General features: G+C 70.0%; 2 protein-coding genes across 9 annotated transcripts in view; both read right to left on the bottom strand.

Annotated features, from left to right (window-relative positions):
* Positions 1–190: 190 nt before the first annotated feature.
* On the bottom strand, positions 191–13,778 carry SRPK3 (SRSF protein kinase 3). Of its 3 annotated transcripts, none has more exons than XM_050927237.1 (16): positions 13,715–13,778; positions 9,997–10,072; positions 9,181–9,311; positions 8,517–8,625; positions 8,032–8,119; positions 7,712–7,799; positions 7,389–7,495; positions 5,129–5,294; positions 4,713–4,738; positions 3,573–3,732; positions 2,453–2,677; positions 2,263–2,363; positions 1,976–2,083; positions 835–904; positions 656–748; positions 191–384 (listed from the first exon to the last, which is right to left on the bottom strand). In XM_050927237.1, the coding sequence occupies exons 1-16, from the start codon at positions 13,776–13,778 to the stop codon at positions 200–202; spliced, it is 1,797 nt and encodes a 598-aa protein (XP_050783194.1). In that variant the 3' UTR covers positions 191–199. The 3 variants fall into 3 exon arrangements, with proteins under 3 accessions (XP_050783194.1, XP_050783195.1, XP_050783196.1); XM_050927238.1 differs by lacking the exon at positions 13,715–13,778 and adding an exon at positions 10,183–10,213; XM_050927239.1 differs by lacking the exons at positions 9,997–10,072; positions 13,715–13,778 and adding an exon at positions 9,399–9,502.
* Positions 13,779–14,122: 344 nt separating this feature from the next.
* The window catches only part of PLXNB3 (plexin B3), a 56,800-nt gene continuing 49,040 nt past the window's right edge, over positions 14,123–21,882 (bottom strand). For 3 of the 6 annotated variants that reach the window (XM_050927178.1, XM_050927181.1, XM_050927177.1), the window contains 6 exons: positions 20,095–20,255; positions 17,373–17,520; positions 16,798–16,862; positions 15,135–15,210; positions 14,317–14,391; positions 14,123–14,237 (listed from right to left, as the gene is read on the bottom strand). In XM_050927178.1, the coding sequence (XP_050783135.1) occupies positions 14,133–14,237; positions 14,317–14,391; positions 15,135–15,210; positions 16,798–16,862; positions 17,373–17,520; positions 20,095–20,255 (630 nt within the window). In that variant the 3' untranslated portion in view covers positions 14,123–14,132. Of the gene's footprint in view, positions 14,238–14,316; positions 14,392–14,720; positions 14,797–14,858; positions 14,935–14,996; positions 15,073–15,134; positions 15,211–16,797; positions 16,863–17,372; positions 17,521–20,094; positions 20,256–21,882 lie in introns of all 6 variants that reach the window. The other 3 variants (XM_050927180.1, XM_050927179.1, XM_050927176.1) reach the window with 3 other exon arrangements.

A 21,882-nucleotide genomic window follows, 5' to 3' on the forward strand; every position in this document is an offset into this window, starting at 1 on the left:
CGCCGGGGTTCCTAGGGGCCCAGCCAGGGGCGCTGGGCGGCCGGACGCCGGGGTCCTAGGGGCCCAGCCAGGGGCGCTGCGGGCGCTGGGCGGCCGGACGCCGGGGTTCCTAGGGGCCCAGCCAGGGGCGCTGGGCGGCCGGACGCCGGGGTTCCTAGGGGCCCAGCCAGGGGCGCTGGGCGGCCGGACGCCGGGGTCCCTAGGGGCCCAGCCAGGGGTGCTGCAGGCACTGGGCCGCCGTGGGGCGCTGCTCGGGCAGGAACTCCAGCATGGGCAGCAGGAACTGGGCGAACGCGGCCGCCTGCTCCCGGGGCCACTCGTATTTCTCCCGCAGCACCGCGCCCAGCGCCCAGGGCCGCAGGCTGGGGATGTGCCGCAGCTCACCTGGGGGGGCAGGGGGCCATCAGTGCTGGGCCAGGGCCCCCCACCAGACCCCCCCAGAGTCCCCCAGCACCTGAGCCCCAACCCCCTTAGCTGGGCCCCCCTCCCAAGCCCAGACCCCCAACACCCCCCAGAGCCCAGATACCCCAGAGACCTGCCAAGCCTGGACTCCAGACTCCCCACACCAGGGCCCCCTGAACATCCAAACCTCTCCTGCCCCCCAGCCCCCCCACCCCAGCCCCTTCCTGACCAAGGGCTCTGCCCCGCCCCTCACCTCGGCGGGTGAAGTATTCCCGTGAGTAGCGCCCCGAGAGCGCAAACTGGGGGGGGATCTCGCCGAGCAGCTCCACCATGTGGGCGATGTGATCTGGGGGGGCAAATGGAGGGTCAGTCCTGGACCCATGTCCCCTGCCCCCCCGCGCCCAGCCACCCCAGTATCGGGGCACACCCCACCTTCGTCCCTGCTGTACTCGTCCCCCGAGTGCGGCTCGAAGAGGTAGTCGCCTGTCGCCAGCTCAAAAGCCTGCGGAGAACAGAGGGTCGGGCTCAGCTGCGGGGGTGGGCTTGGCTGGGGTGCTGATGGGGGAGCCGGGCCAGGCTGGGGGGGCTCGGGGGGGTCCAGGGGGGGCGTACCATGCAGGCCGTGCTCCAGATGTCGGCGGGGGTGCTGATGGGGGAGCCGGGCCCGGCTGGGGGGTTCGGGGGGGGGCGTACCATGCAGGCCATGCACCAGATGGTGGCGGGGGTGCTGATGAGGGAGCCGGGCCCGGCTGGGGGGGGTCCGGGGGGGGCGTACCATGCAGGCCGTGCTCCAGATGTCGGCGGGGGTGCTGATGGGGGAGCCGGGCCCGGCTGGGGGGGGTCCAGGGGGGGCGTACCATGCAGGCCGTGCTCCAGATGTCGGCGGGGTGCTGATGGGGGAGCCGGGCCCGGCTGGGGGGGCTCGGGGGGGGCGTACCATGCAGGCCGTGCTCCAGATGTCGGCGGGGGTGCTGATGGGGGAGCCGGGCCCGGCTGGGGGGGCTCGGGGGGGTCCGGGGGGGGCGTACCATGCAGGCCGTGCTCCAGATGTCGGCGGGGTGCTGATGGGGGAGCCGGGCCCGGCTGGGGGGGCTCGGGGGGGTCCGAGGGGGGCGTACCATGCAGGCCGTGCTCCAGATGTCGGCGGGGGTGCTGATGGGGGAGCCGGGCCCGGCTGGGGGGGCTCGGGGGGGTCCGGGGGGGGCGTACCATGCAGGCCGTGCTCCAGATGTCGGCGGGGGTGCTGATGGGGGAGCCGGGCCCGGCTGGGGGGGCTCGGGGGGGTCCGGGGGGGCGTACCATGCAGGCCGTGCTCCAGATGTCGGCGGGGGTGCTGATGGGGGAGCCGGGCCCGGCTGGGGGGGCTCGGGGGGGTCCGGGGGGGCGTACCATGCAGGCCGTGCTCCAGATGTCGGCGGGGGTGCTGATGGGGGAGCCGGGCCCGGCTGGGGGGGCTCGGGGGGGTCCGGGCGGGGGCGTACCATGCAGGCCGTGCTCCAGATGTCGGCGGGGGTGCTGATGGGGGAGCCGGGCCCGGCTGGGGGGGCTCGGGGGGGTCCGGGCGGGGGCGTACCATGCAGGCCGTGCTCCAGATGTCGGCGGGGGTGCTGTAGCCGGCACCGATCAGAACCTCCAGGGCCCGGTACTGCCGGGTCTGAATGTCCTCGGTGAAGTGCTTGTGCTGAAACAGGTGTGTGTGTGTGTGTGAACAGGGGGGAGAGCGACCCCCAGAACCCAGCCCCCCGCGACCCACAGATCCCGGCCCCCCCGCCCCACTGAATCCAGCCACCCTAGAACTCCCACTCTACCCTTGGATCCCACCCCCGAGAACCCTGCCCCATTGTGTGATCCCCCCCTCACCACCCAGCAGGCGTTGCCCAGGTCCGCGATCTTCACTCGGATGCGGTCGGCATTTTGGGGGTCCAGGGGGTTCACCAGGAACTCGGAGGCACTGAACGGAGCTGGGGGGGGCAGAGGGGGGGTGAGACCTCATGTCCCTTGTTCAGACCCCCCCTTGCCCCCAGCCTGCCCCATGGTGCCCCCCACTCACCGCTGGGCGACAGCAGCCCCCCGCGCTCCCGCCGGCCCGAGCTGCCCGAGCCGGAGGCCGTGGAGACGCCGGAGGTGGCTGAGTCGGGGCTGGGGGGCCGGCGGGGGGGCGCCCCCCCCAAGTGGCCGTTCCAGGCGTCGTCGGGCGGCAGGGCCTGGAAGCCGGAGGACGAGGTCTGGCTCTGTGGGCTGCTGGCCAGGCTGCCCTGCCTGCGGAGGGGCCACTCTGGGGGAGACAGCGGGGGGGTGAGCCCCAGAATGACGGGGGGGCCATTCCCCTCCCCCACCAGCAAGCAACCCCACAAACTCCCCCATCAGCCCTGTCTTCTCCCTCCCCCCGCAACCCCACAACCCCCCCACAAGCCCCCGACTTCCCGCTATCCCCCCCGAGCCCCAACTTCCCCCTCCCCCGCTAACCCCCGAGCCCCCCAATTCCCCCTCCACAACCCCCCGAGCCCCTGACTTCCCCCTCCCCCGCAACGAACCCCCAACTTCCCCCTCCCCCCGCAACAAACCCCCAACTTCCCCCTCCCCACAACCCCACAACCCCCCCACAAGCCCCCGACTTCCCGCTATCCCCCCCGAGCCCCAACTCCCCCCTCCCCCGCTAACCCCCGAGCCCCCCAATTCCCCCTCCACAACCCCCTGAGCCCTTGACTTCCCCCTTCCCCCACAACTAACCCCCAACTTCCCCCTCCCCCACAACTCCCCCAACCCCCCGACTTCCTGCTATCCCCCCATGAGCCCCAACCTCCCCCTCCCCCGCTAACCCCCGAGCCCCCCAATTCCCCCTCCACAACCCCCCCGAGCCTCTGACTTCCCCCTCCCCCGCAACGAACCCCCAACTTCCCCCTCCCCCACAACCCCCCAACCCCCCGACTTCCCGCTATCCCCCCACGAGCCCCAACTTCCCCCTCCCCCGCTAGCCCCCGAGCCCCCCAGTTCCCCCTCCACAACCCCCCGAGCCCCTGACTTCCCCCTCCCCCAACTAACCCCCAACTTCCCCCTCCCCCACAACCCCCCCAACCCCCGACTTCCCGCTATCCCCCCACGAGCCCCAACTTCCCCCTCCCCCGCTGAGCCCCCCATGTTCCCTCCTTCCCACATCCCTGCTGACTCACCCTCCTGTGCGTCGGAGTCGGCCCCAGGCAGGGGGGAGCCCCGGGGGGGGCCCCCCGTTTCCAGCTCCTCCAGCCGCTGCAGGTCCCGCAGCCGCTCGGCCAGCAGCCGGCCCTGACGTTTCTGCTTCCGCCTCAGCCTCCTGCGCCGGTTCCGGGAGATCTGCCGGAGTGGAGGCCACATGGGGACAAAGCCAGCACCTGGCGCAGTGTGACCAGCAGCCCAAGTGTGCGAAGGGCCGTGCCCGGCGGGCGGGGAAGGACCCGAGCGTGCGAAGGGGCGGGTGGGGAAGGACCCGAGCATGCGAAGGGCCGTGCCCGGCGGGCAGGGAAGGACCCGAGCGTGCAAAGGGGCGGGTGGGGAAGGACCCGAGCGTGCAAAGGGCCGTGCCGGGCAGGCGGGGAAGGACCTGAGCGTGCGAAGGGCCGTGCCAGGCAGGCGGGGAAGGACCTGAGCGTGCGAAGGGCCGTGCCAGGCAGGCGGGGAAGGACCTGAGCGTGCAAAGGGGCGGGTGGGGAAGGACCCGAGCATGCAAAGGGCTGTGCCAGGTGGGCGGGGAAGGACCCGAGCGTGCAAAGGGCCGTGCCAGGCAGGCGGGGAAGGACCTGAGTGTGCGAACGGCTGTGCTGGGCAGGTGGGGAAGGACCCGAGTGTGCAAAGGGCCGTGCCGGGCAGGCGGGGAAGGACCCAAGCGTGCGAAGGGCCATGCCAGGCAGGCGGGGAAGGACCTGAGCGTGCGAAGGGCCGTGCCAGGCAGGCGGGGAAGGACCTGAGCGTGCGAAGGGCCGTGCCAGGCAGGCGGGGAAGGACCCGAGCATGCAAAGGGGTGGGTGGGGAAGGACCCGAGCGTGCGAATGGCTGTGCCAGGTGGGCGAGGAAGGACGCGAATGTGCGAAGGGCCGTGCCGGGTGGGTGGGGCAGGACCTGAGCGTGCAAAGGGGCAGGCAGGGAAGGACCCGAGCGTGCGAAGGGCCGTGCTGAGCAGGCGGGGAAGGACCAGAGCGTGCGAAGGGCCGTGCCGGGAAGGAACCAGGCAGACAGAGACGTGTGCCCAGTGGGGAAGGGAGAGTGAGCAGGTGCCCAGGCAGGCGCGTGAGGCAGTGGGTGAGCGAGGGCGTCCAGCCCCCCGACGCAGAACTTACCTCCATCCCCTGGGGGGCCGAGCTCACTGGGGGGGAGACGAGGTCAAGAGTCTCAGAAAAGCGCCCCCCACTCTAACCACCAGTCCCCACTCCCCCTCAGAGCCTTTGGAGAACCCAGGTGTCCAGGCCCACAGCTTCCCCCCGCTCTAACCACCAGACATCACTCCCCCCAGAGCCATGGGAGAACTCAGGGGTCCGGGCCCCCACCTTCCCCCACTCTAACCACCAGCCCTCACTGTCCCCCAGAGCTGTGGGAGAATCCAGGTGTCCGGGGCCCAGCTCCCCCCGCTCTAACCACCAGCCCCTACTGCCCCCCAGTGCCATGGGAGAACCCAGGTGTCCAGGGCCCATCTCCCCCGACTCTAACCACCAGCCCTGTGGGAGAACCCAGGCGTCCGGGGCTGGGGGGGCCCTACCAGCGGAGGCAGAGGGGGGCGCTCCGCCCAGCTGCTGCCAGCGGGTGGCCTCGGCCGCCAGGCGCCGGATGTAGCCCTCGCCCACACACAGCAGCACGTTCTCCGGCTTGATGTCTGTGTGGATGATCTTGCACTTGGTGTGGAGGTAATCCAGGCCCTGCAGCACCTGGGGGCACATACAGGGCAATACGGACTAGGGCAGCTGAGCCCCCCAGCACCCCCAAACCCAGCCCCTAGGGACACAGATGGGCCCGTACGGACCGGGACAGCTGAGCCTCCCCCCAGCACCCCCAAACACAGCATCTGAGGGCATGCACAGGGCCGTATGGACCGGGACAGCTGAGCCCCACCCAGCACCCCCAAACCCAGCCCCTGGGGCACAGACGGGGCCGTACGGACCGGGGCAGCTGAGCCTCCCCCCAGCACCCCCAAACCCAGCCCCTGGGGGCACAGACGGGGCTGTACGGACCGGGGCAGCTGAGTCTCCCCCCAGCACCCCCAACCCCAGCATCTGAGGGCATGCACAGGGCCGTATGGACCGGGACAGCTGAGCCTCCCCCCAGCACCCCCAAACCCAGCATCTGAGGGCATGCACAGGGCCGTATGGACAGGGACAGCTAAGCCCCACCCAGCACCCCCAAACTCAGCCCCTGGGGCACAGACGGGGCCGTACGGACCGGGGCAGCTGAGCCTCCCCCCAGCACCTCCAAACCCAGCCCCTGGGGCACAGACGGGGCCGTACGGACCGGGGCAGCTGAGCCTCCCCCCAGCACCTCCAAACCCAGCCCCTGGGGGCACGCACAGGACCGTACGGACCGGGACAGCTGAGCCCCCCAAGGATCGGCAGAAGCCCGGCTCCATCCCCTCCCCCATCTAACTCACCGGCCAGTGCAGTTGGGAGAGCAACTAATTGGTAACAACAAGACAGGGTGTGCTTGTGTGCGTGTGAGTGTGTGTGCGTGTGAGTGTGCATGTGTGTATGAGTGAGTGTGTGTGCGTGTGGATGAGTGTGCGTGTGCATGTGCGTGTGTGTGTGTGCATGTGTGTATGAGTGAGTGTGTGCGTGGATGAGTGTGTGTGTATGTGTGAGAGTGTGTGTGCATGTGCGCATGAGTGAGTCTATGTGCGTGTGTGAGTGTGCGTGAGTGTGCGTGTGCATGAGTGAGTCTATGTGCGTGTGTGTGTGTGCGTGCATGTGTGTATGAGTGAGTCTGTGTGTGTGTGTATGAGTGTGTGTGTGTATGTGTGAGTGCGTGTGTGTGTGTGCATGTGTGTATGAGTGAGTCTATGTGCGTGTGTGAGTGTGTGTATGTGTGAGTGCATGTGTGTGTGCATGTGTGCATGAGTGAGTCTATGTGCGTGTGTGTGTGCGTGTGCATGAGTGAGTATGTGCGTGTGTGTGTGTGCGAGTGTGCGCGTGTGTGCATGAGTGAGTCTGTGTGTGTGTGTGTGTGTGTGTACACGCTCTCCCCCCCACACCCCCGCATATGACACAGGGTAAATTGACACCTGTATCACTGATGGGGCCTTTTCCCTCATTCCCCCTGAAAGACCCTGGGCAGAACTTTAAGTACAACAGGCCCAGGTGACACCTCCCCGGACACCGGACCCAGGCTGGAGGAGGGGCTGGGGGGGGGGTCAGTGTGGGGCTGGCTGGGGAGACAGGGGGGTCCCTGGGGCCAGGTGACGCCTGCCCGGACACCGGACCCAGGCTGGAGAAGGGGCCGGGGGGGGCTGGAGGAGGGGCGGGGGGGTCAGTGTGGGGCTGGCTGGGGAGACGGGGGGGGCCCAGACCCGGGGTCCGGGCTCCCCACCCCCAGGATGGACCCGGCTGAGGGGTCCCGGTCTCTGGACCTACGAGCTTAGACTCATAGACTCATAGACTCTAGGACTGGAAGGGACCTCGAGAGGTCATCGAGTCCAGTCCCCTGCCCTCATGGCAGGACCAAATACTGTCTAGACCATCCCTGATAGACATTTATCTAACCTACTCTTAAATATCTCCAGAGATGGAGATTCCACAACTTCCCTAGGCAATCTATTCCAGTGTTTAACTACCCTGACAGTTAGGAACTTTTTCCTAATGTCCAACCTAAATCTCCCTTGCTGCTGTTTAAGCCCATTGCTTCTTGTTCTCTCATTGGAGGCTAAGGTGAACAAGTTTTCTCCCTCCTCCTGATGATACCTGGCTCAGCCCGTGTTCCTGGCTGAGTCGGGGGCCCTGACCCCCCCGGGACAGTGGGGGCTCGGCCCCCCGTACCTGGCGTAAGATGCTCTTCACGCAGGGCAGGGGCAGGCCCTGGTAGTTGGATTTAATGATCCATTTCAACAGCTGGTGCCCCAGCACCTCCAGCACCATGCAGACATCTGGGCCCAGGCGTCAAGGAAAGTGGGGCTGGGAGCCTGGATGCCTGGGTTCTCTCCCGACTCTGGGAGGGGCAGGGGGGCTGGTGACTAGAGCAGCGGGGGGCTGGGAGCCCGGACGCCTGGGTTCTCTCCCAGCTCTCGGAGGGGCAGGGGGGCTGGTGACTAGAGCAGGGGGGGCTGGGAGCCCGGACGCCTGGGTTCCCCATGGAAGGATACGGACGCCGTTGATGCCCGAGATCTTGAAGTCCTCGAGGAGCTGGACGATGGTCTCTCTCTTGGGGTCGCTGGGGTCTGAGTCCCGCACCTGTGGGGGTGGAAAGTCGTGGGGGGGGGCACGCTGCGCTGAGGCAGGATGTGGGGACCCAGGTGTCTGGGCCCCCCCAACTCTCAGCCCCACACTATCTTCTTTCCTGCCCACCCCATGGCCCTGAGATGGGAGCCAGAGGTGGGGGGATGGGAGGGGGAGAGGCTGGGAGCCAGAGGTGGGAATTGGGGTGACAGAGGGAGGTAGGGGGCCGCCGGGGGGAAGCACTCACACATTTGAGCAGTTTGATCTCATCCATGGCCGTCTCGGTGTAATGCCTGGCGCTTTTCACCACCTTCAGCGCCACAAACCGCTTTCGCCTGCGGGGGGGGAGGTTAGTGCCCCACAGAGCCCCCCGGCCCCCAGAGCTGGGAGACAGCCCAGGTGTCCGGGCTCCCAGTCCCCCCTGCCCCCTGCTCTAACCACTCCCCTCCCAGAGCTGGGGAGAGAACCCAGGAGTCCAGGCTTCCAGCTCCCCCTGCTCTAACCACTAAACCCCACTCCCCTCCCAGAGCCAGGGACAGAACCCAGGCGTCTGGGCTCCCAGCACCACCCCCACTCTAACCCACCAGCCTCCACTCCCCTCCCAGAGCCGGGCAGAGAACCCAGACGTCCTGGATCCCAGCCCCCCCCGCTCTAACCACTAGACCCCACTCCCCTCCCAGAGGCGGGAGAGAACCCAGGCGTCCGGGCCCCTCCCCCGCCACCCCCACTCACTGGATGTCCCAGCAGAGCCAGACGGTGGAGAAATGGCCCCAGCCGAGTTTTCGGACCACGTGGTGGCGCCCGTTGAACAGGTCCCCAATTGCCACTGGGTAATACCCGCCTGGGGGGGATGGGGGATCAGCTGCTGCCACCAGGGGGGTGGAGCCCCACGACCCCCAGTGTCTCCCCCCCGGGGAGATTGCTTTGGTGCAGACCGAAACCCCCTGCCCCCTACACATGGTATGGCCCTCCATGTGGCACTCCTGCCTTTTTGTGTCCCCCCAGGCATCCATGTGGTACGTCCTCGTCCTCCCCGTGGCACCCTCCCGCCCCATCATGTGGAATGTCCCTCCATCCTCTCACACCCTTCCTCATGGTATGGCTCTCCCTGTGACATCCCCTGCCCCAGTGGTACATCCCTCCTCGTGGCCCCCCTGCCCCTCCTCACTTCCCCACCCCTCCCCGTGGTTCATCCCTCTCTGTGGCCACCTCCCTTGGTACATCCCTCCCCATGGCATCCCACCCCCACCCCTCCCCGTGGTACGTCCCTCCCCATGGCATCCCCTGTGGTTCATGCCCCCCCCCCGTATCCTCTCCACCACTCCCCAGTTAGCCCCATGGTGCCTGTCAACCCTACCCCCTCGCACCGAGTGGTATGTCCCAGACCCCCCCCCACCTTTGCAATAGTCCTTGGGGTCCTCCTGCTCCTCGTCGTCGGAGCCCAGGTGCCCCCCGGCCGTGGGGGGCAGGGCCAGAGGCGGCAGTGGTGCAGGGGAGAGCTCTGTGGGGCTGGAGGGTTGGGGCACCCTGGGGAGAGAGACACAAAGGGGTTAGTGACCCCCCCGGAGCTGGGATGTGGCCCCCCCTGGGGTGCAGCGCGTCTCCCCCACATACCTGGGTCCGTCTGGCGGCTCCCCCATGGCACCAGTCCGAGATGCAGCCACCTCTGGGGGGTCCCAGGCACAGAAGGGGGGGTCTAGCCCGGGAAGGGAAGATTTGGGGGTCCCACAGAGGGAGGGACTTGGGTCCAGCTAGGCTGGGCCGTCTGGGGGGTTGCATTGCATGCTGGGATACGTGCCCCCGACTCAGCAATGACCTCACCCCCCAGCTGGCGTTAAAAATAGCTCCCGGCCAGCTGGGGCCTGCCCAGGGGAAGGAATCCGGGCCTGGCACCAAGCCCCCCCCCAACGAACTAACTTCCCTCCCGGGCCAGGGTGCCCTGAATAACACCCCCCCACGAACCAGCACTACCCCAGGCCAGGGGGCACTGAATAACGCCCCTCCGAACCAGCCGCCCTGGGTCAGGGGGCCCTGAATAAGGCCCCCGAACCAGCCCCCCTCCCATGCACAAGGGGTGAGGCTGGAAGCCCAGAGACCAGGGCAGATGGGCTCAAGGGCTCAGCTGGGAGGGGAACGGCCCAGTCGGTGCCCCTCACTCCCGACCCGCAGCCCTCGTCGGTGCCCCTCACTCCCGACCCGCAGCCCCTCTCACCTGGGAGCCGTGGCTACTGGTCCCTTTTCTTTCCTGTGTTTCTTTTTGGGTTTCTTGCCCTGGGAGCTGCCTGGACCTGGGGGGGAGAGGCAGGGTCAGTGGGGGGTGCTCCTGGCAGCACCCCCCAGCCCTCGACCCCGCTCTCCTCCTCCCGGCAGCCCCCTTGACCCCCACTGTCCCCCTCACCCTTCCTGCTGCTCATTTTGCCTGAGCGCATGTGCACCCCCGCGGGGGAGGGGAACAGCTGCTGGTCCACGTGGGGGAATCCCGGGAGGGGGAGGGGGAGGGGCAGTGGGGGAGGGGAGGGGAGGGGGGTCGTAGCAATCTCTCCGGCAGTACCGGGGCTGAGACCCCCCAATAAAGGGGGGGGGGGGGTTCCAGGCACAGCCAGGCCAGACGTCTCTTTCCCTCCCAAGCCCAATGAGCCCCCTACCCTGTTCCAGCCCCAGCCCCCCATCTCCTGGCTGAGAGGGGAATGGGGGAGAGGCCTTTCCTTCTAGGGGCGCTGGCTCCAATCCAGCCCCATGGCAGGGACTGGCCGGCTCCGGGGGGCACGGGGCCTGTCCCCTATGTGTGTGTGTGGGGTTGGCCGGCTCCGGGGGGCATGGGGCCTGTCCCCCGTGTGTGTGTGGGAGGTTGGCCGGCTCCGGCGGGCATGGGGCCTCGCCTCCGTGTGTGTGTGTGGGGTTGGCCGGCTCGGGCTGGGGCACGGGGCCTGTCTACAGTGTGGGGGAGTGTTGGCCGGCTTGGGGGGGCACAAGGCCTGTCCCCCGTGTGTGGGGGGTTGGCTGGCTCGGGCTGGGGCACGGGGCCTGTCTACAGTGTGGGGGAGTGTTGGCTGGCTCGGGCGGGGCATGGGGCCTGTCCCCCTTATGTGTGTGGGGGGGTTGGCTGGCTCGGGGTGGGGCACGGGGCTGTCTACAGTGTGGGGGAGTGTTGGCCAGCTCAGGGGGGCATGGGGCCTCTCCTCCTTCTTGGGGTGGCACAGGGCCTGTGCCCTGTGGGTGGGTGAGTGGGTGTTGGCCCGCTCGGGGGGGCACGGGGCCTGTCCCCCGCGTGGGGGTGTTGGCCGGCTCGGGGGGGCACGGGGCCTGTCCCCCGTGTGTGTGTGTGGGTGTTGGCCGGCTCGGGGGGGCACGGGGCCTGTCCCCCGTGTGTGTGTGTGGGGGGGGGGGTTGGCCGGCTCGGGGGGGCACGGGGCCTGTCTCCCGTGTGTGTGGGGGAGGGTTCGCCGGCTCAGGGTGGGGCACAGGGCCTGTCTCCAGGGTGGGGGAGTGTTGGCCGGCTCAGGGGTAGGTATGGGGCCTGTCCCCCATGTGGGGGTGTTGGCCGGCTCGGGGGGGCACGGGGCTTGTCCCGTGTGTGTGTGTGGGGGGGGTTGGCCGGCTCGGGGGGGCACGGGGCCTGTCCCCCGTGTGTGTGTGTGGGTGTTGGCCGGCTCGGGGGGGCACGGGGCCTGTCCCCCGTGTGTATGGGGGAGGGTTGGCCGGCTCAGGGTGGGGCACAGGGCCTGTCTCCAGGGTGGGGGAGTGTTGGCCGGCTCGGGGGTAGGTATGGGGCCTGTCCCCCGTGTGTGTGTGGGGGGGGGGGTTGGCCGGCTCGGGGGGGCACAGGGCCTGTCCCCCGTGTGTGTGTGTGGGGGGGTTGGCCGGCTCGGGGGGGCACAGGGCCTGTCCCCCGTGTGTGTGTGTGGGGGGGTTGGCCGGCTCGGGGGGGCACAGGGCCTGTCCCCCGTGTGTGTGTGGGGGGGGGGTTGGCCGGCTCGGGGGGGCACAGGGCCTGTCTCCAGGGTGGGGGAGTGTTGGCCGGCTCGGGGGTAGGTATGGGGCCTGTCCCCCGTGTGGGGGGGTTGGCCGGCTTAGGGGGGGCACAGGGCCTGTCCCCCGTGTGTGTGTGTGGGTGTTGGCCGGCTCGGGGGGGCACGGGGCCTGTCGCCCGTGTGTATGGGGGAGGGTTCGCCGGCTCGGGGTGGGGCACAGGGCCTGTCTCCAGGGTGGGGGAGTGTTGGCCGGCTCGGGGGTAGGTATGGGGCCTGTCCCCCATGTGGGGGTGATGGCCGGCTCGGGGGGGCACGGGGCCTGTCCCGTGTGTGTGTGTGTGGGTGTTGGCCGGCTCGGGGGGGCACAGGGCCTGTCCCCCGTGTGTGTGGGGGGGTGAGTTGGCCGGCTCGGGGGGGCACGGGGCCTGTCCCCCGTGTGTGTGTGTGGGTGTTGGCCGGCTCGGGGGGGCACAGGGCCTGTCCCCCGTGTGTGTGGGGGGGTGGGTTGGCCGGCTCGGGGGGGCACGGGGCCTGTCCTCCGTGTGTATGGGGGAGGGTTCGCCGGCTCAGGGTGGGGCACAGGGCCTGTCTCCAGGGTGGGGGAGTGTTGGCCGGCTCCGGGGTAGGTATGGGGCCTGTCCCCCGTGTGGGCGTGTTGGCCGGCTTGGGGGGGCACGAGGCCTGTCCCGTGTGTGTGTGGGTGGGGGGGTGTTCGCCGGCTCGGGGAGGGGCACGGGGTCTGTCCCCCGTAGGGAGGGTGTTGGCCAGCACGGGGGGGAGGGCATGGGGCCTGTCCCCCGCAGGGGGGGTGTTGGCCGGCTCAGGGGGGGAGGGGCACGGGGCCTGTCCCCCATAGGGGGGGTGTTGGTCATCACGGGGGGAGGGCATGGGGCCTGTCCCCTGTAGGGGGGGGGCTGACCAGCACGGGGGGAGGGCATGCGGCCTGTTCCCCGTAGGGGGGGTGCTGACCAGCACGGGGGGAGGGCATGCGGCCTGTTCCCCGTAGGGGGGGTGTTGGCCAGCACGGGGGGAGGGCATGGGGCCTGTCCCCCATGTTGGGGGGGTTGGCTGGCTCAGGGAGGGGCACAGGGCCTGTCCCCCGTAGGGGCGGTGTTGGCCAGCACGGGGGGGAGGGCATGAGGCCTGTCCCCCATGTGGGGGGGGGGGTTGGCTGGCTCGGGGAGGGGCACAGGGCCTATACCCCATAGGGGGGGTGTTGGCCAGCACGGGGGGAGGACATGGGGCCTGTCCTTCGTAGGGGGGGTGTTGGCCAGCACGGGGAGGGGCACAGGGCCTGTCCCCCGTAGGGCGGGGTGTTGGCCAGCACGGGGGGAGGGCATGGGGCCTGTCCCCCGTAGGGGGGGTGTTGGCCAGCACGGGGAGGGGCACAGGGCCTGTCCCCCGTAGGGGGGGGGTGTTGGCCAGCACGGGGGGAGGGCATGGGGCCTGTCCCCCATGTGGGGAGGGGGTTGGCTGGCTCGGGGAGGGGCACAGGGCCTGTCCCCCGTAGGGGGGGTGTTGGCCAGCACGGGGAGGGGCACAGGGCCTGTCCCCCGTGGGGGGGGGTGTTGGCCAGCACGGGGGGAGGGCATGGGGCCTGTCCCCCATGTGGGGAGGGGGTTGGCTGGCTCGGGGAGGGGCACAGGGCCTGTCCCCCGTAGGGGGGGTGTTGGCCAGCACGGGGAGGGGCACAGGGCCTGTCCCCCGTAGGGGGGTTGTTGGCCAGCACGGGGGGAGGGCACGGGGCCTGTCCCCCGTAGGGGGGTTGTTGGCCAGCACGGGGGGAGGGCACGGGGCCTGTCCCCCGTAGGGGGGGGGTGTTGGCCAGCACGGGGGGAGGGCATGGGGCCTGTCCCTCGTAGGGGAGTGTTCGCTGGCTCAGGTGGTCAATTCACCCCACAATTAAAGGGCCGGAGACCCAATTTCTGAAAAGAGTTTTTATTCCTGAAAATAACTTACATCCAAAGGCCGAGCTCCGGGCCTGCACGGGGGGGGGTACGACATAGGGGTTCTTGGGGGTCATTAGCACCGCTCTGTACAAAGCAGGGGTGGCTACAGACACCCCAGATTAGTGCACTACTTGCCTGGGGGACCCCAGGCCTGAAGGAAGGGGGCTCCTGCACCCCAGAGTCTCGGGGGGGGTCGGGGGCAGCTCACAGCCCCCCCCCGCCCCCAGGAGGGCTGAAGGCAGCTAGGGCAGACGTACAGCTCTACCGACAGGAGCTAGGGGGACCCCGAAGGGCTTCGGGGGGTGAACCCCCTTTGCAGCTTTGCCTAAGGCACTGGGGGAATCCCTGAGATCTGGGGAGGTTGGGGGGAGCAGCTGGGCCGACGTGGGGTGGGAACTGGGGGATCCGTGGCGTAGGCGTGGGGCCAGTCACAGGGCAGTGACTTGGTTTTCCACCAGGGCCGCGATCTGCTGCAGCCGACAGGCCAGCTGCATCTTCTGCCCCACAGGGTCCTCCTCTAGGGCGCTGATGATCTGCAACACACAGTGGGGGGGTCACCGCTGCCCCATGGCGCCCCCCACGGTGCCCCCTGCCCCATGGCCTGCCCCCTACCTGGTCGTAGTACTTCTTGATGTAGCCGTACAGCTCCTGCAGTGCTGCTGAGCAGTCCATGTCCGAGGAGTATTTCTGCAGTGGGGAGAGACGGGACTGGTGGGGACTGCGGGTCAGCAGCGAGGGGCCCTGGGGGCAGCTGAGGGTTGGGAGAGGGCGCTGGGGGGCTGTGGGTCAGGAGCAAGGGGCACTGGGGGGCTGTGGGTCAGAAGGGGGTGCCGGGATGGGGGCTGTGGGTCAGGAGAGGGGCGCTGGAGGGCCCTACCCTGGACAGCTCGGTGAGGGCCGAGTTCAGCTCCTGGTAGGTGGCCGGGGGGGCCTGGTGAATGTCCGCATAGTACTTGGGCGGGAGGGGTCACCGGGGGGAGGCTGTGGGTCAGGAGGGGGGCGCCAAGGGGCCCTACCCTGGACAGCTCGGTAAGGGCCGAGTTCAGCTCCTGGTAGGTGGCCGGGGGGGCCTGGCGAATCTCCGCGTAGTACCTGGGTGGGAGAGGTCACTGGGGGGGGCTGTGGGTCAGGAGGGGGGCGCCAAGGGGCCCTACCCTGGACAGCTCGGTGAAGGCTGAGTTCAGCTCCTGGTAGGTGGCCGGGGGGGCCTGGCGAATCTCCGCGTAGTACCTGGGTGGGAGAGGTCACTGGGGGGGGCTGTGGGTCAGGAGGGGGGCGCCAAGGGGCCCTACCCTGGACAGCTCGGTGAGGGCTGAGTTCAGCTCCTGGTAGGTGGCCGGGGGGGCCTGGCGAATCTCCGCGTAGTACCTGGGCGGGAGGGGTCACTGGGGGGGGCTGTGGGTCGGGAGGGGGGCGCCGGGGGGCCCTACCCTGGACAGCTCGGTGAAGGCCGAGTTCAGCTCCTGGTAGGTGGCCGGGGGGGCCTGGCGAATCTCCGCGTAGTACCTGGGCGGGAGAGAGGCCGATGAGCTGGGTGGGCTGTGACGTTACTGAGATAATCTGGGACCATCTAGAACACGGGTGCAAGCTAGGTCCTGTCGTGGCAGCAAATCGCATGTGCAGGGGGTGAGCTGCGGTGTCTAGGCCAGGTTGCGGGGTGCTGGGTAGGATTGTGCTGCCCGGGTGCACGTGTCATTTTGTAGTGGAAGTTGTGAATATCGTCTCTGTCCTGTCTGTGCTTCACACTCGGGCTGTGCCTCGGGGTGACACCCCAGACGAGTTGGGGTCAGCTCGGTCTGGCCAGCTTGGGAGCCCGTTACGGCCCATCAGCTGCAACTGACCCATGGCGAGGAGGCAGATCCGCCTTGTGACTCAGCCAAGTGCAGGGCCTGGCCCAGGTGACCCCAGGCTCCACATTGCTGTAATTTTCCACAGTGAGAACAAAGAGGTTCTTACACCTGGAAAAGCCTAGAAAAGGCCGAGGCCTCGTCTCCACCTGGTCCTCAATCCTGCCCCTGAGCTCTGGGGACTTTGCTACGAACTGAAGCTCTGAACAAAGGACTGAACGACCCGTCCCAGCGGGGCATGTTCCAGGGACGGGATCTGAACCTGCAGGCTCCTCCGTCATAGCTACAAGCCTGACCCAAGGACTCTGCCATCACTGGATGGAACTGATTCCATGTCACCAATTCTAGCTCCCGTTTGGATCTTTTCCCTTTTATGACTAAACCTTTCGATTTTAGATTCTAGAGGGTTGGCACCAGCGGGATTGGGGGTAAGATCTGATGTGTGTATTGACCTGTGTCTGGGGCCTGATTCTTTGGGATCGAGAGAACCGTGGTCCTTTACTGGGGTGTTGGGTTTCATACCCATCCATCCCCTGCCGAGTGGCGCAGGTGGGGGCACTGGGAGACTGGAGTGTCTGAGGGACTCGTGGTTAGCCGGGGGGGTGAGACCAAAGTCCTCTGGGTCTGGCTGGTCGGTGCCGTAGCGGTGGAGAAAGCCCAGCCTGGGGCCGTAACTGGCCTGTGTTAAGCCATTGGTGTGAGGGAGCCAGGAGCAGGGAGCGGGCGGGTTGGACCCGGGAAGGTTGCAGGGGGGATATATTGAGGATGGGCAGAATCTCCCTGAGCTGTAACCTGAGGGGGGGGGGGCGTTGAGATAATTCACACCTGCCCCAGACTGAACAAAGGGAGGAGGGGCAGAGGGGAGGGGGACAGAGAGGCTGGAGGCAGTTTTGGTTTCAGTTTGGGCTGGGGGGTGCAGTGCAGGGGACCCCAAGCTGGGGTCTAAGCTCCCTGCCCGCCCCCCCCCCGCGCCGAAGGACTTGCCTGCGGGGTCCTGGCTGTACCCACCCGCTCTGCTGTAGCCTGCGTTCCTACTGCCCAACAACCCTGCTGTGTTACTGGCTGGCTGAGTCCCGGGGATCCCAGGAAGAGGGGGGCCGGGCCCTGACTCCATGACAATTGGTCTTGAATTGGCACCTCAGTTGGGTCCTGCCAGAACCGCATCATCACAGGGCCTCAGGCACCCCGAGAGCAGGGCTGCACCGGGAGCGAACCCAGGCGTCCTGGCCCCCCAGCCCCCACTCACTTCTCCACCAGCTCCTTGTAGCGCGGGATCTCGCGGGCGTAGAGCAGCTTGTTCACAGGCGAGTCCTGGGGGGAGAGGGGCCATGAGACGGGGGGCAGGGTCCCGGGGGGGGGAGAGGCCATGAGATGGGGGGCAGGGTCCCACGGGGGGGGAGAGGGGCCATGAGACGGGGGGAGGCAGGGCCCCACGGGGGGGGAGGCCATGAGATGGGGGGCAGGGTCCCACGGGGGGGGGAGAGGGGCCATGAGACGGGGGGAGGCAGGGCCCCACGGGGGGGGGGAGAGGGGCCATGAGATGGGGGGCAGGGTCCCATGGGGGGGAGAGGGGCCATGAGATGGGGGGAGGCAGGGCCCCATGGGGGGGGAAGGGGCCATGAGATGGGGGGAGGCAGGGGGCTATCCCAGACACCAGGGTCTCTGCAGTGGGAGGGACGGGGGCTGTCGAGGACACCAGGGTCTCTGCGGGGGGAGGGGCAGGGGCTGTCCTAGATCTGGGGGGGAAGGGCTGGGGCTGTCCCTGACACCGGGGTCTCTGGGGGGAGGGCCAGGGGCTGTCCCGGACGCCGGGGTCCTCACCCGCCCCACGCTGTGCTGGCCAGGGGTGCAGGCGTCGATCAGGGTCTGGCCGATGACGCTCAGGGCGGCGTCCACGTTGTCTGGCACCCGCACGTCGAACAGCAGCTGGGGGTTCCGCACGACGCCCACCCAGAACCGCAGCAGCAGGCTGGGGGCGGGGCGGGGTGAGACGTGGGGCGCAGGCCCCAGCCCCCCAACGCCCTGCTCCCCGCAGCCCCCCGGCCCCCACGGTTCCCCAGCCCCCCAACGCCCTGCTCCCCGCAGCCCCCCAGCCCCCACGGTTCCCCAGCCCCCCAACGCCCTGCTCCCCGCAGCCCCCCAGCCCCCACGGTTCCCCAGCCCCCCAACGCCCTGCTCCCCGCAGCCCCCCAGCCGCCACGGTTCCCCAGCTCCCCAACGCCCTGCTCCCCGCAGCCCCCCAGCCGCCACGGTTCCCCAGCCCCCCAACGCCCTGCTCCCCGCAGCCCCCCAGCCCCCACGGTCCCCCAGCTCCCCAACGCCCTGCTCCCCGCAGCCCCCCAGCCCCCACAGTTCCCCAGCCCCCCAACGCCCTGCTCCCCGCAGCCCCCCAGCCCCCACGGTTCCCCAGCTCCCCAACGCCCTGCTCCCCGCAGCCCCCGAGCCGCCACGGTTCCCCAGCCCCCCAGCCCCCACGGTCCCCCAGCCCCCCAACGCCCTGCTCCCCGCAGCCCCCCAGCCCCCACGGTCCCCCAGCGCCCCAACGCCCTGCTCCCCGCAGCCCCCCAGCCGCCACGGTTCCCCAGCTCCCCGGCCCCCACGGTCCCCCAGCCCCCCAACGCCCTGCTCCCCGCAGCCCCCATGATTCCCCAGCCCCCGAACGCCCTGCTCCCCCCAGCTCCCCAGCCCCCACGGTTCCCCAGCTCCCCGGCCCCCACGGTTCCCCAGCCCCCCAACGCCCTGCTCCCCCCAGCTCCCCAGACCCCCAACGCCCTGCTCCCCCCAGCTCCCCGGCCCCCACGGTTCCCCAGCCCCCCAACGCCCTGCTCCCCGCAGCCCCCCAGCCCCCACGGTTCCCCAGCTCCCCAACGCCCTGCTCCCCGCAGCCCCCGAGCCGCCACGGTTCCCCAGCCCCCCAGCCCCCACGGTCCCCCAGCCCCCCAACGCCCTGCTCCCCGCAGCCCCCCAGCCCCCACGGTCCCCCAGCGCCCCAACGCCCTGCTCCCCGCAGCCCCCCAGCCCCCACGGTTCCCCAGCCCCCCAATGCCCTGCTCCCCACAGCCCCCCAGCCCCCACGGTCCCCCAGCGCCCCAACGCCCTGCTCCCCGCAGCCCCCCAGCCGCCACGGTTCCCCAGCTCCCCGGCCCCCACGGTCCCCCAGCCCCCCAACGCCCTGCTCCCCGCAGCCCCCATGATTCCCCAGCCCCCGAACGCCCTGCTCCCCCCAGCTCCCCAGCCCCCACGGTTCCCCAGCCCCCCAACGCCCTGCTCCCCCCAGCTCCCCAGACCCCCAACGCCCTGCTCCCCCCAGCTCCCCGGCCCCCACGGTTCCCCAGCCCCCCAACGCCCTGCTCCCCCCAGCTCCCCAGACCCCCAACGCCCTGCTCCCCCCAGCTCCCCGGCCCCCCCAGCTCCCCAACGCCCTGCTCCCCCCAGCTCCCCGGCCCCCACAGTTCCCCAGCCACCCAATGCCCTGCTCCCTGCAGCCCCCCAGCAGCCACGGTTCCCCAGCTCCCCAGCCCCCACGGTCCCCCAGCCCCCCAACGCCCTGCTCCCCGCAGCCCCCCAGCCCCCACGGTTCCCCAGCCCCCCAACGCCCTGCTCCCCGCAGCGCCCCGGCCGCCACGGTCCCCCAGCCCCCCAACGCCCTGCTCCCCCCAGCTCCCCAGACCCCCAACGCCCTGCTCCCCCCAGCTCCCCGGCCCCCCCAGCTCCCCAACGCCCTGCTCCCCCCAGCTCCCCGGCCCCCACAGTTCCCCAGCCACCCAATGCCCTGCTCCCTGCAGCCCCCCAGCAGCCACGGTTCCCCAGCTCCCCAGCCCCCACGGTCCCCCAGCCCCCCAACGCCCTGCTCCCTGCAGCCCCCCAGCAGCCACGGTTCCCCAGCTCCCCAGCCCCCACGGTCCCCCAGCCACCCAATGCCCTGCTCCCCGCAGCCCCCCAGCCCCCACGGTTCCCCAGCCCCCCAACGCCCTGCTCCCCGCAGCGCCCCGGCCGCCACGGTCCCCCAGCCCCCCAACGCCCTGCTCCCCCCAGCCCTCCGGCCCCCACAGTTCCCCAGCCCCCCAACGCCCTGCTTCCCCCAGCCCCCCGGCCCCCACGGTTCCCCAGCCCCCCAACGCCCTGCTCCCCACAACCCCACAGCCCCCACGGTTCCCCAGCCCGCCAACGCCCTGCTCCCCCCAGCTCCCTGGCCCCCATGGTCCCCCAGCCCCCCAACGCCCTGCTCCCCCCAGCCCCCCAGCCCCCATGGTTCCCCAGCCCCCCAATGCCCTGCTCCCCCCAGCTACCCGGCCCCCAAGGTTCCCCAGCCCCCCAACGCCCTGCTCCCCCCAGCCCCCCAGGTTCCTCAGCCCCCCAACGCCCTGCTCCCCCCAGCTACCCGGCCCCCATGGTTCCCCAGCCCCCCAACGCCCTGCTCCCCCCAGCCCCCCAGGTTCCCCAGCCCCCCAACGCCCTGCTCCCCCCAGCCCCCACGGTTCCCCAGTGCTGTCCCCAGTTCCGCCCCCATGACCAGGGCCTTGCCCCATTGTGGCCCCCGCACCTGTTGGTCTTCCAGATGTGCAGGGTCTCGGGCTCGCTGACCCCATGCCGGGCGGCCAGCTCGTCCAGCAGGTCGAAGAGGAACTTGACAGCCACAGGGACCGGGCGGCCCACACTCAGCACGGCCTGGAGCGCATCCTCCACGAACTTCTGCAGTGTCCCCTGTGGGCACCCCAGGGGGGTCAGCGGGGGGTGGGGGGTCTGAGGGGGGGTCTCACCTTGACAGGGAGCAGGCAGGTGAGGTAGATCTCGGGGATGGCCAGGGCGGGGGGGTCTGAGGGGGGTCTCACCTTGACGGGGAGCAGGCAGGTGAGGTAGATCTCGGGGATGGCCAGGGCGGGGGGGTCTGAGGGGGGTCTCACCTTGACGGGGAGCAGGCAGGTGAGGTAGATCTCGGGGATGGCCAGGGCGGGGGGGTCTGAGGGGGGTCTCACCTTGCCGGGGAGCAGGCGGGTGAGGTAGATCTCGGGGATGGCCAGGGGGGGGGGGTCTGAGGGGGGTCTCACCTTGATGGGGAGCAGGCAGGTGAGGTAGATCTCGGGGATGGCCAGGGCGGGGGGGTCTGAGGGGGGGTCTCACCTTGACGGGGAGCAGGCGGGTGAGGTAGATCTCGGGGATGGCCAGGGCGGGGGGTGGGGGGTCTGAGGGGGGTCTCACCTTGACGGGGAGCAGGCGGGTGAGGTAGATCTCGGGGATGGCCAGGGCGGGGGGGTCTGAGGGGGGTCTCACCTTGACGGGGAGCAGGCGGGTGAGGTAGATCTCGGGGATGGCCAGGGCGGGGGGGTCTGAGGGGGGTCTCACCTTGACGGGGAGCAGGCAGGTGAGGTAGATCTCGGGGATGGCCAGGGCGGGGGGGTCTGAGGGGGGTCTCACCTTGACGGGGAGCAGGCGGGTGAGGTAGATCTCGGGGATGGCCAGGGCGGGGGGGTCTGAGGGGGGTCTCACCTTGCCGGGGAGCAGGCGGGTGAGGTAGATCTCGGGGATGGCCAGGGCGGGGGGGTCTGAGGGGGGTCTCACCTTGATGGGGAGCAGGCGGGTGAGGTAGATCTCGGGGATGGCCAGGGCGGGGGGGTCTGGGGGGGGGTCTCACCTTGCCGGGGAGCAGGCGGGTGAGGTAGATCTCGGGGATGGCCAGGGCGGGGGGGTCTGAGGGGGGTCTCACCTTGATGGGGAGCAGGCAGGTGAGGTAGATCTCGGGGATGGCCAGGGCGGGGGGGTCTGAGGGGGGGTCTCACCTTGACGGGGAGCAGGCGGGTGAGGTAGATCTCGGGGATGGCCAGGGCAGGGGGGTCTGAGGGGGGTCTCACCTTGACGGGGAGCAGGCGGGTGAGGTAGATCTCGGGGATGGCCAGGGCAGGGGGGTCTGAGGGGGGGTCTCACCTTGACGGGGAGCAGGCGGGTGAGGTAGATCTCGGGGATGGCCAGGGTGGGGGGGTCTGAGGGGGGTCTCACCTTGACGGGGAGCAGGCGGGTGAGGTAGATCTCGGGGATGGCCAGGGCGGGGGGGGGTCTGAGGGGGGTCTCACCTTGATGGGGAGCAGGCGGGTGAGGTAGATCTCGGGGATGGCCAGGGCGGGGGGGGGTCTGACGGGGGTCTCACCTTGACGGGGAGCAGGCGGGTGAGGTAGATCTCGGGGATGGCCAGGGCAGGGGGGTCTGAGGGGGGGTCTCACCTTGACGGGGAGCAGGCGGGTGAGGTAGATCTCGGGGATGGCCAGGGCAGGGGGGTCTGAGGGGGGGTCTCACCTTGACGGGGAGCAGGCGGGTGAGGTAGATCTCGGGGATGGCC

Source organism: Gopherus flavomarginatus, chromosome 18, assembly GCF_025201925.1.
Source record: "Gopherus flavomarginatus isolate rGopFla2 chromosome 18, rGopFla2.mat.asm, whole genome shotgun sequence".
Taxonomy (NCBI): domain Eukaryota; kingdom Metazoa; phylum Chordata; order Testudines; family Testudinidae; genus Gopherus; species Gopherus flavomarginatus.

Bases quoted from the DNA above. Each gene is read 5' to 3' on its own strand.
- SRPK3 (XM_050927237.1), bottom strand. From the start codon at position 13,778: ATGACCCCCAAGAACCCCTATGTCGTACCCCCCCCCGTGCAGGCCCGG. The intron at 3,733-4,712 runs GTAAGTTCTGCG...CCACTCCGGCAG, and splicing joins CGGCCCCCCAGGGGATGGAG to ATCTCCCGGAACCGGCGCAG. The intron at 905-1,975 runs GTACGCCCCCGC...TGTTCTCCGCAG, and splicing joins TCTGGAGCACGGCCTGCATG to GCTTTTGAGCTGGCGACAGG.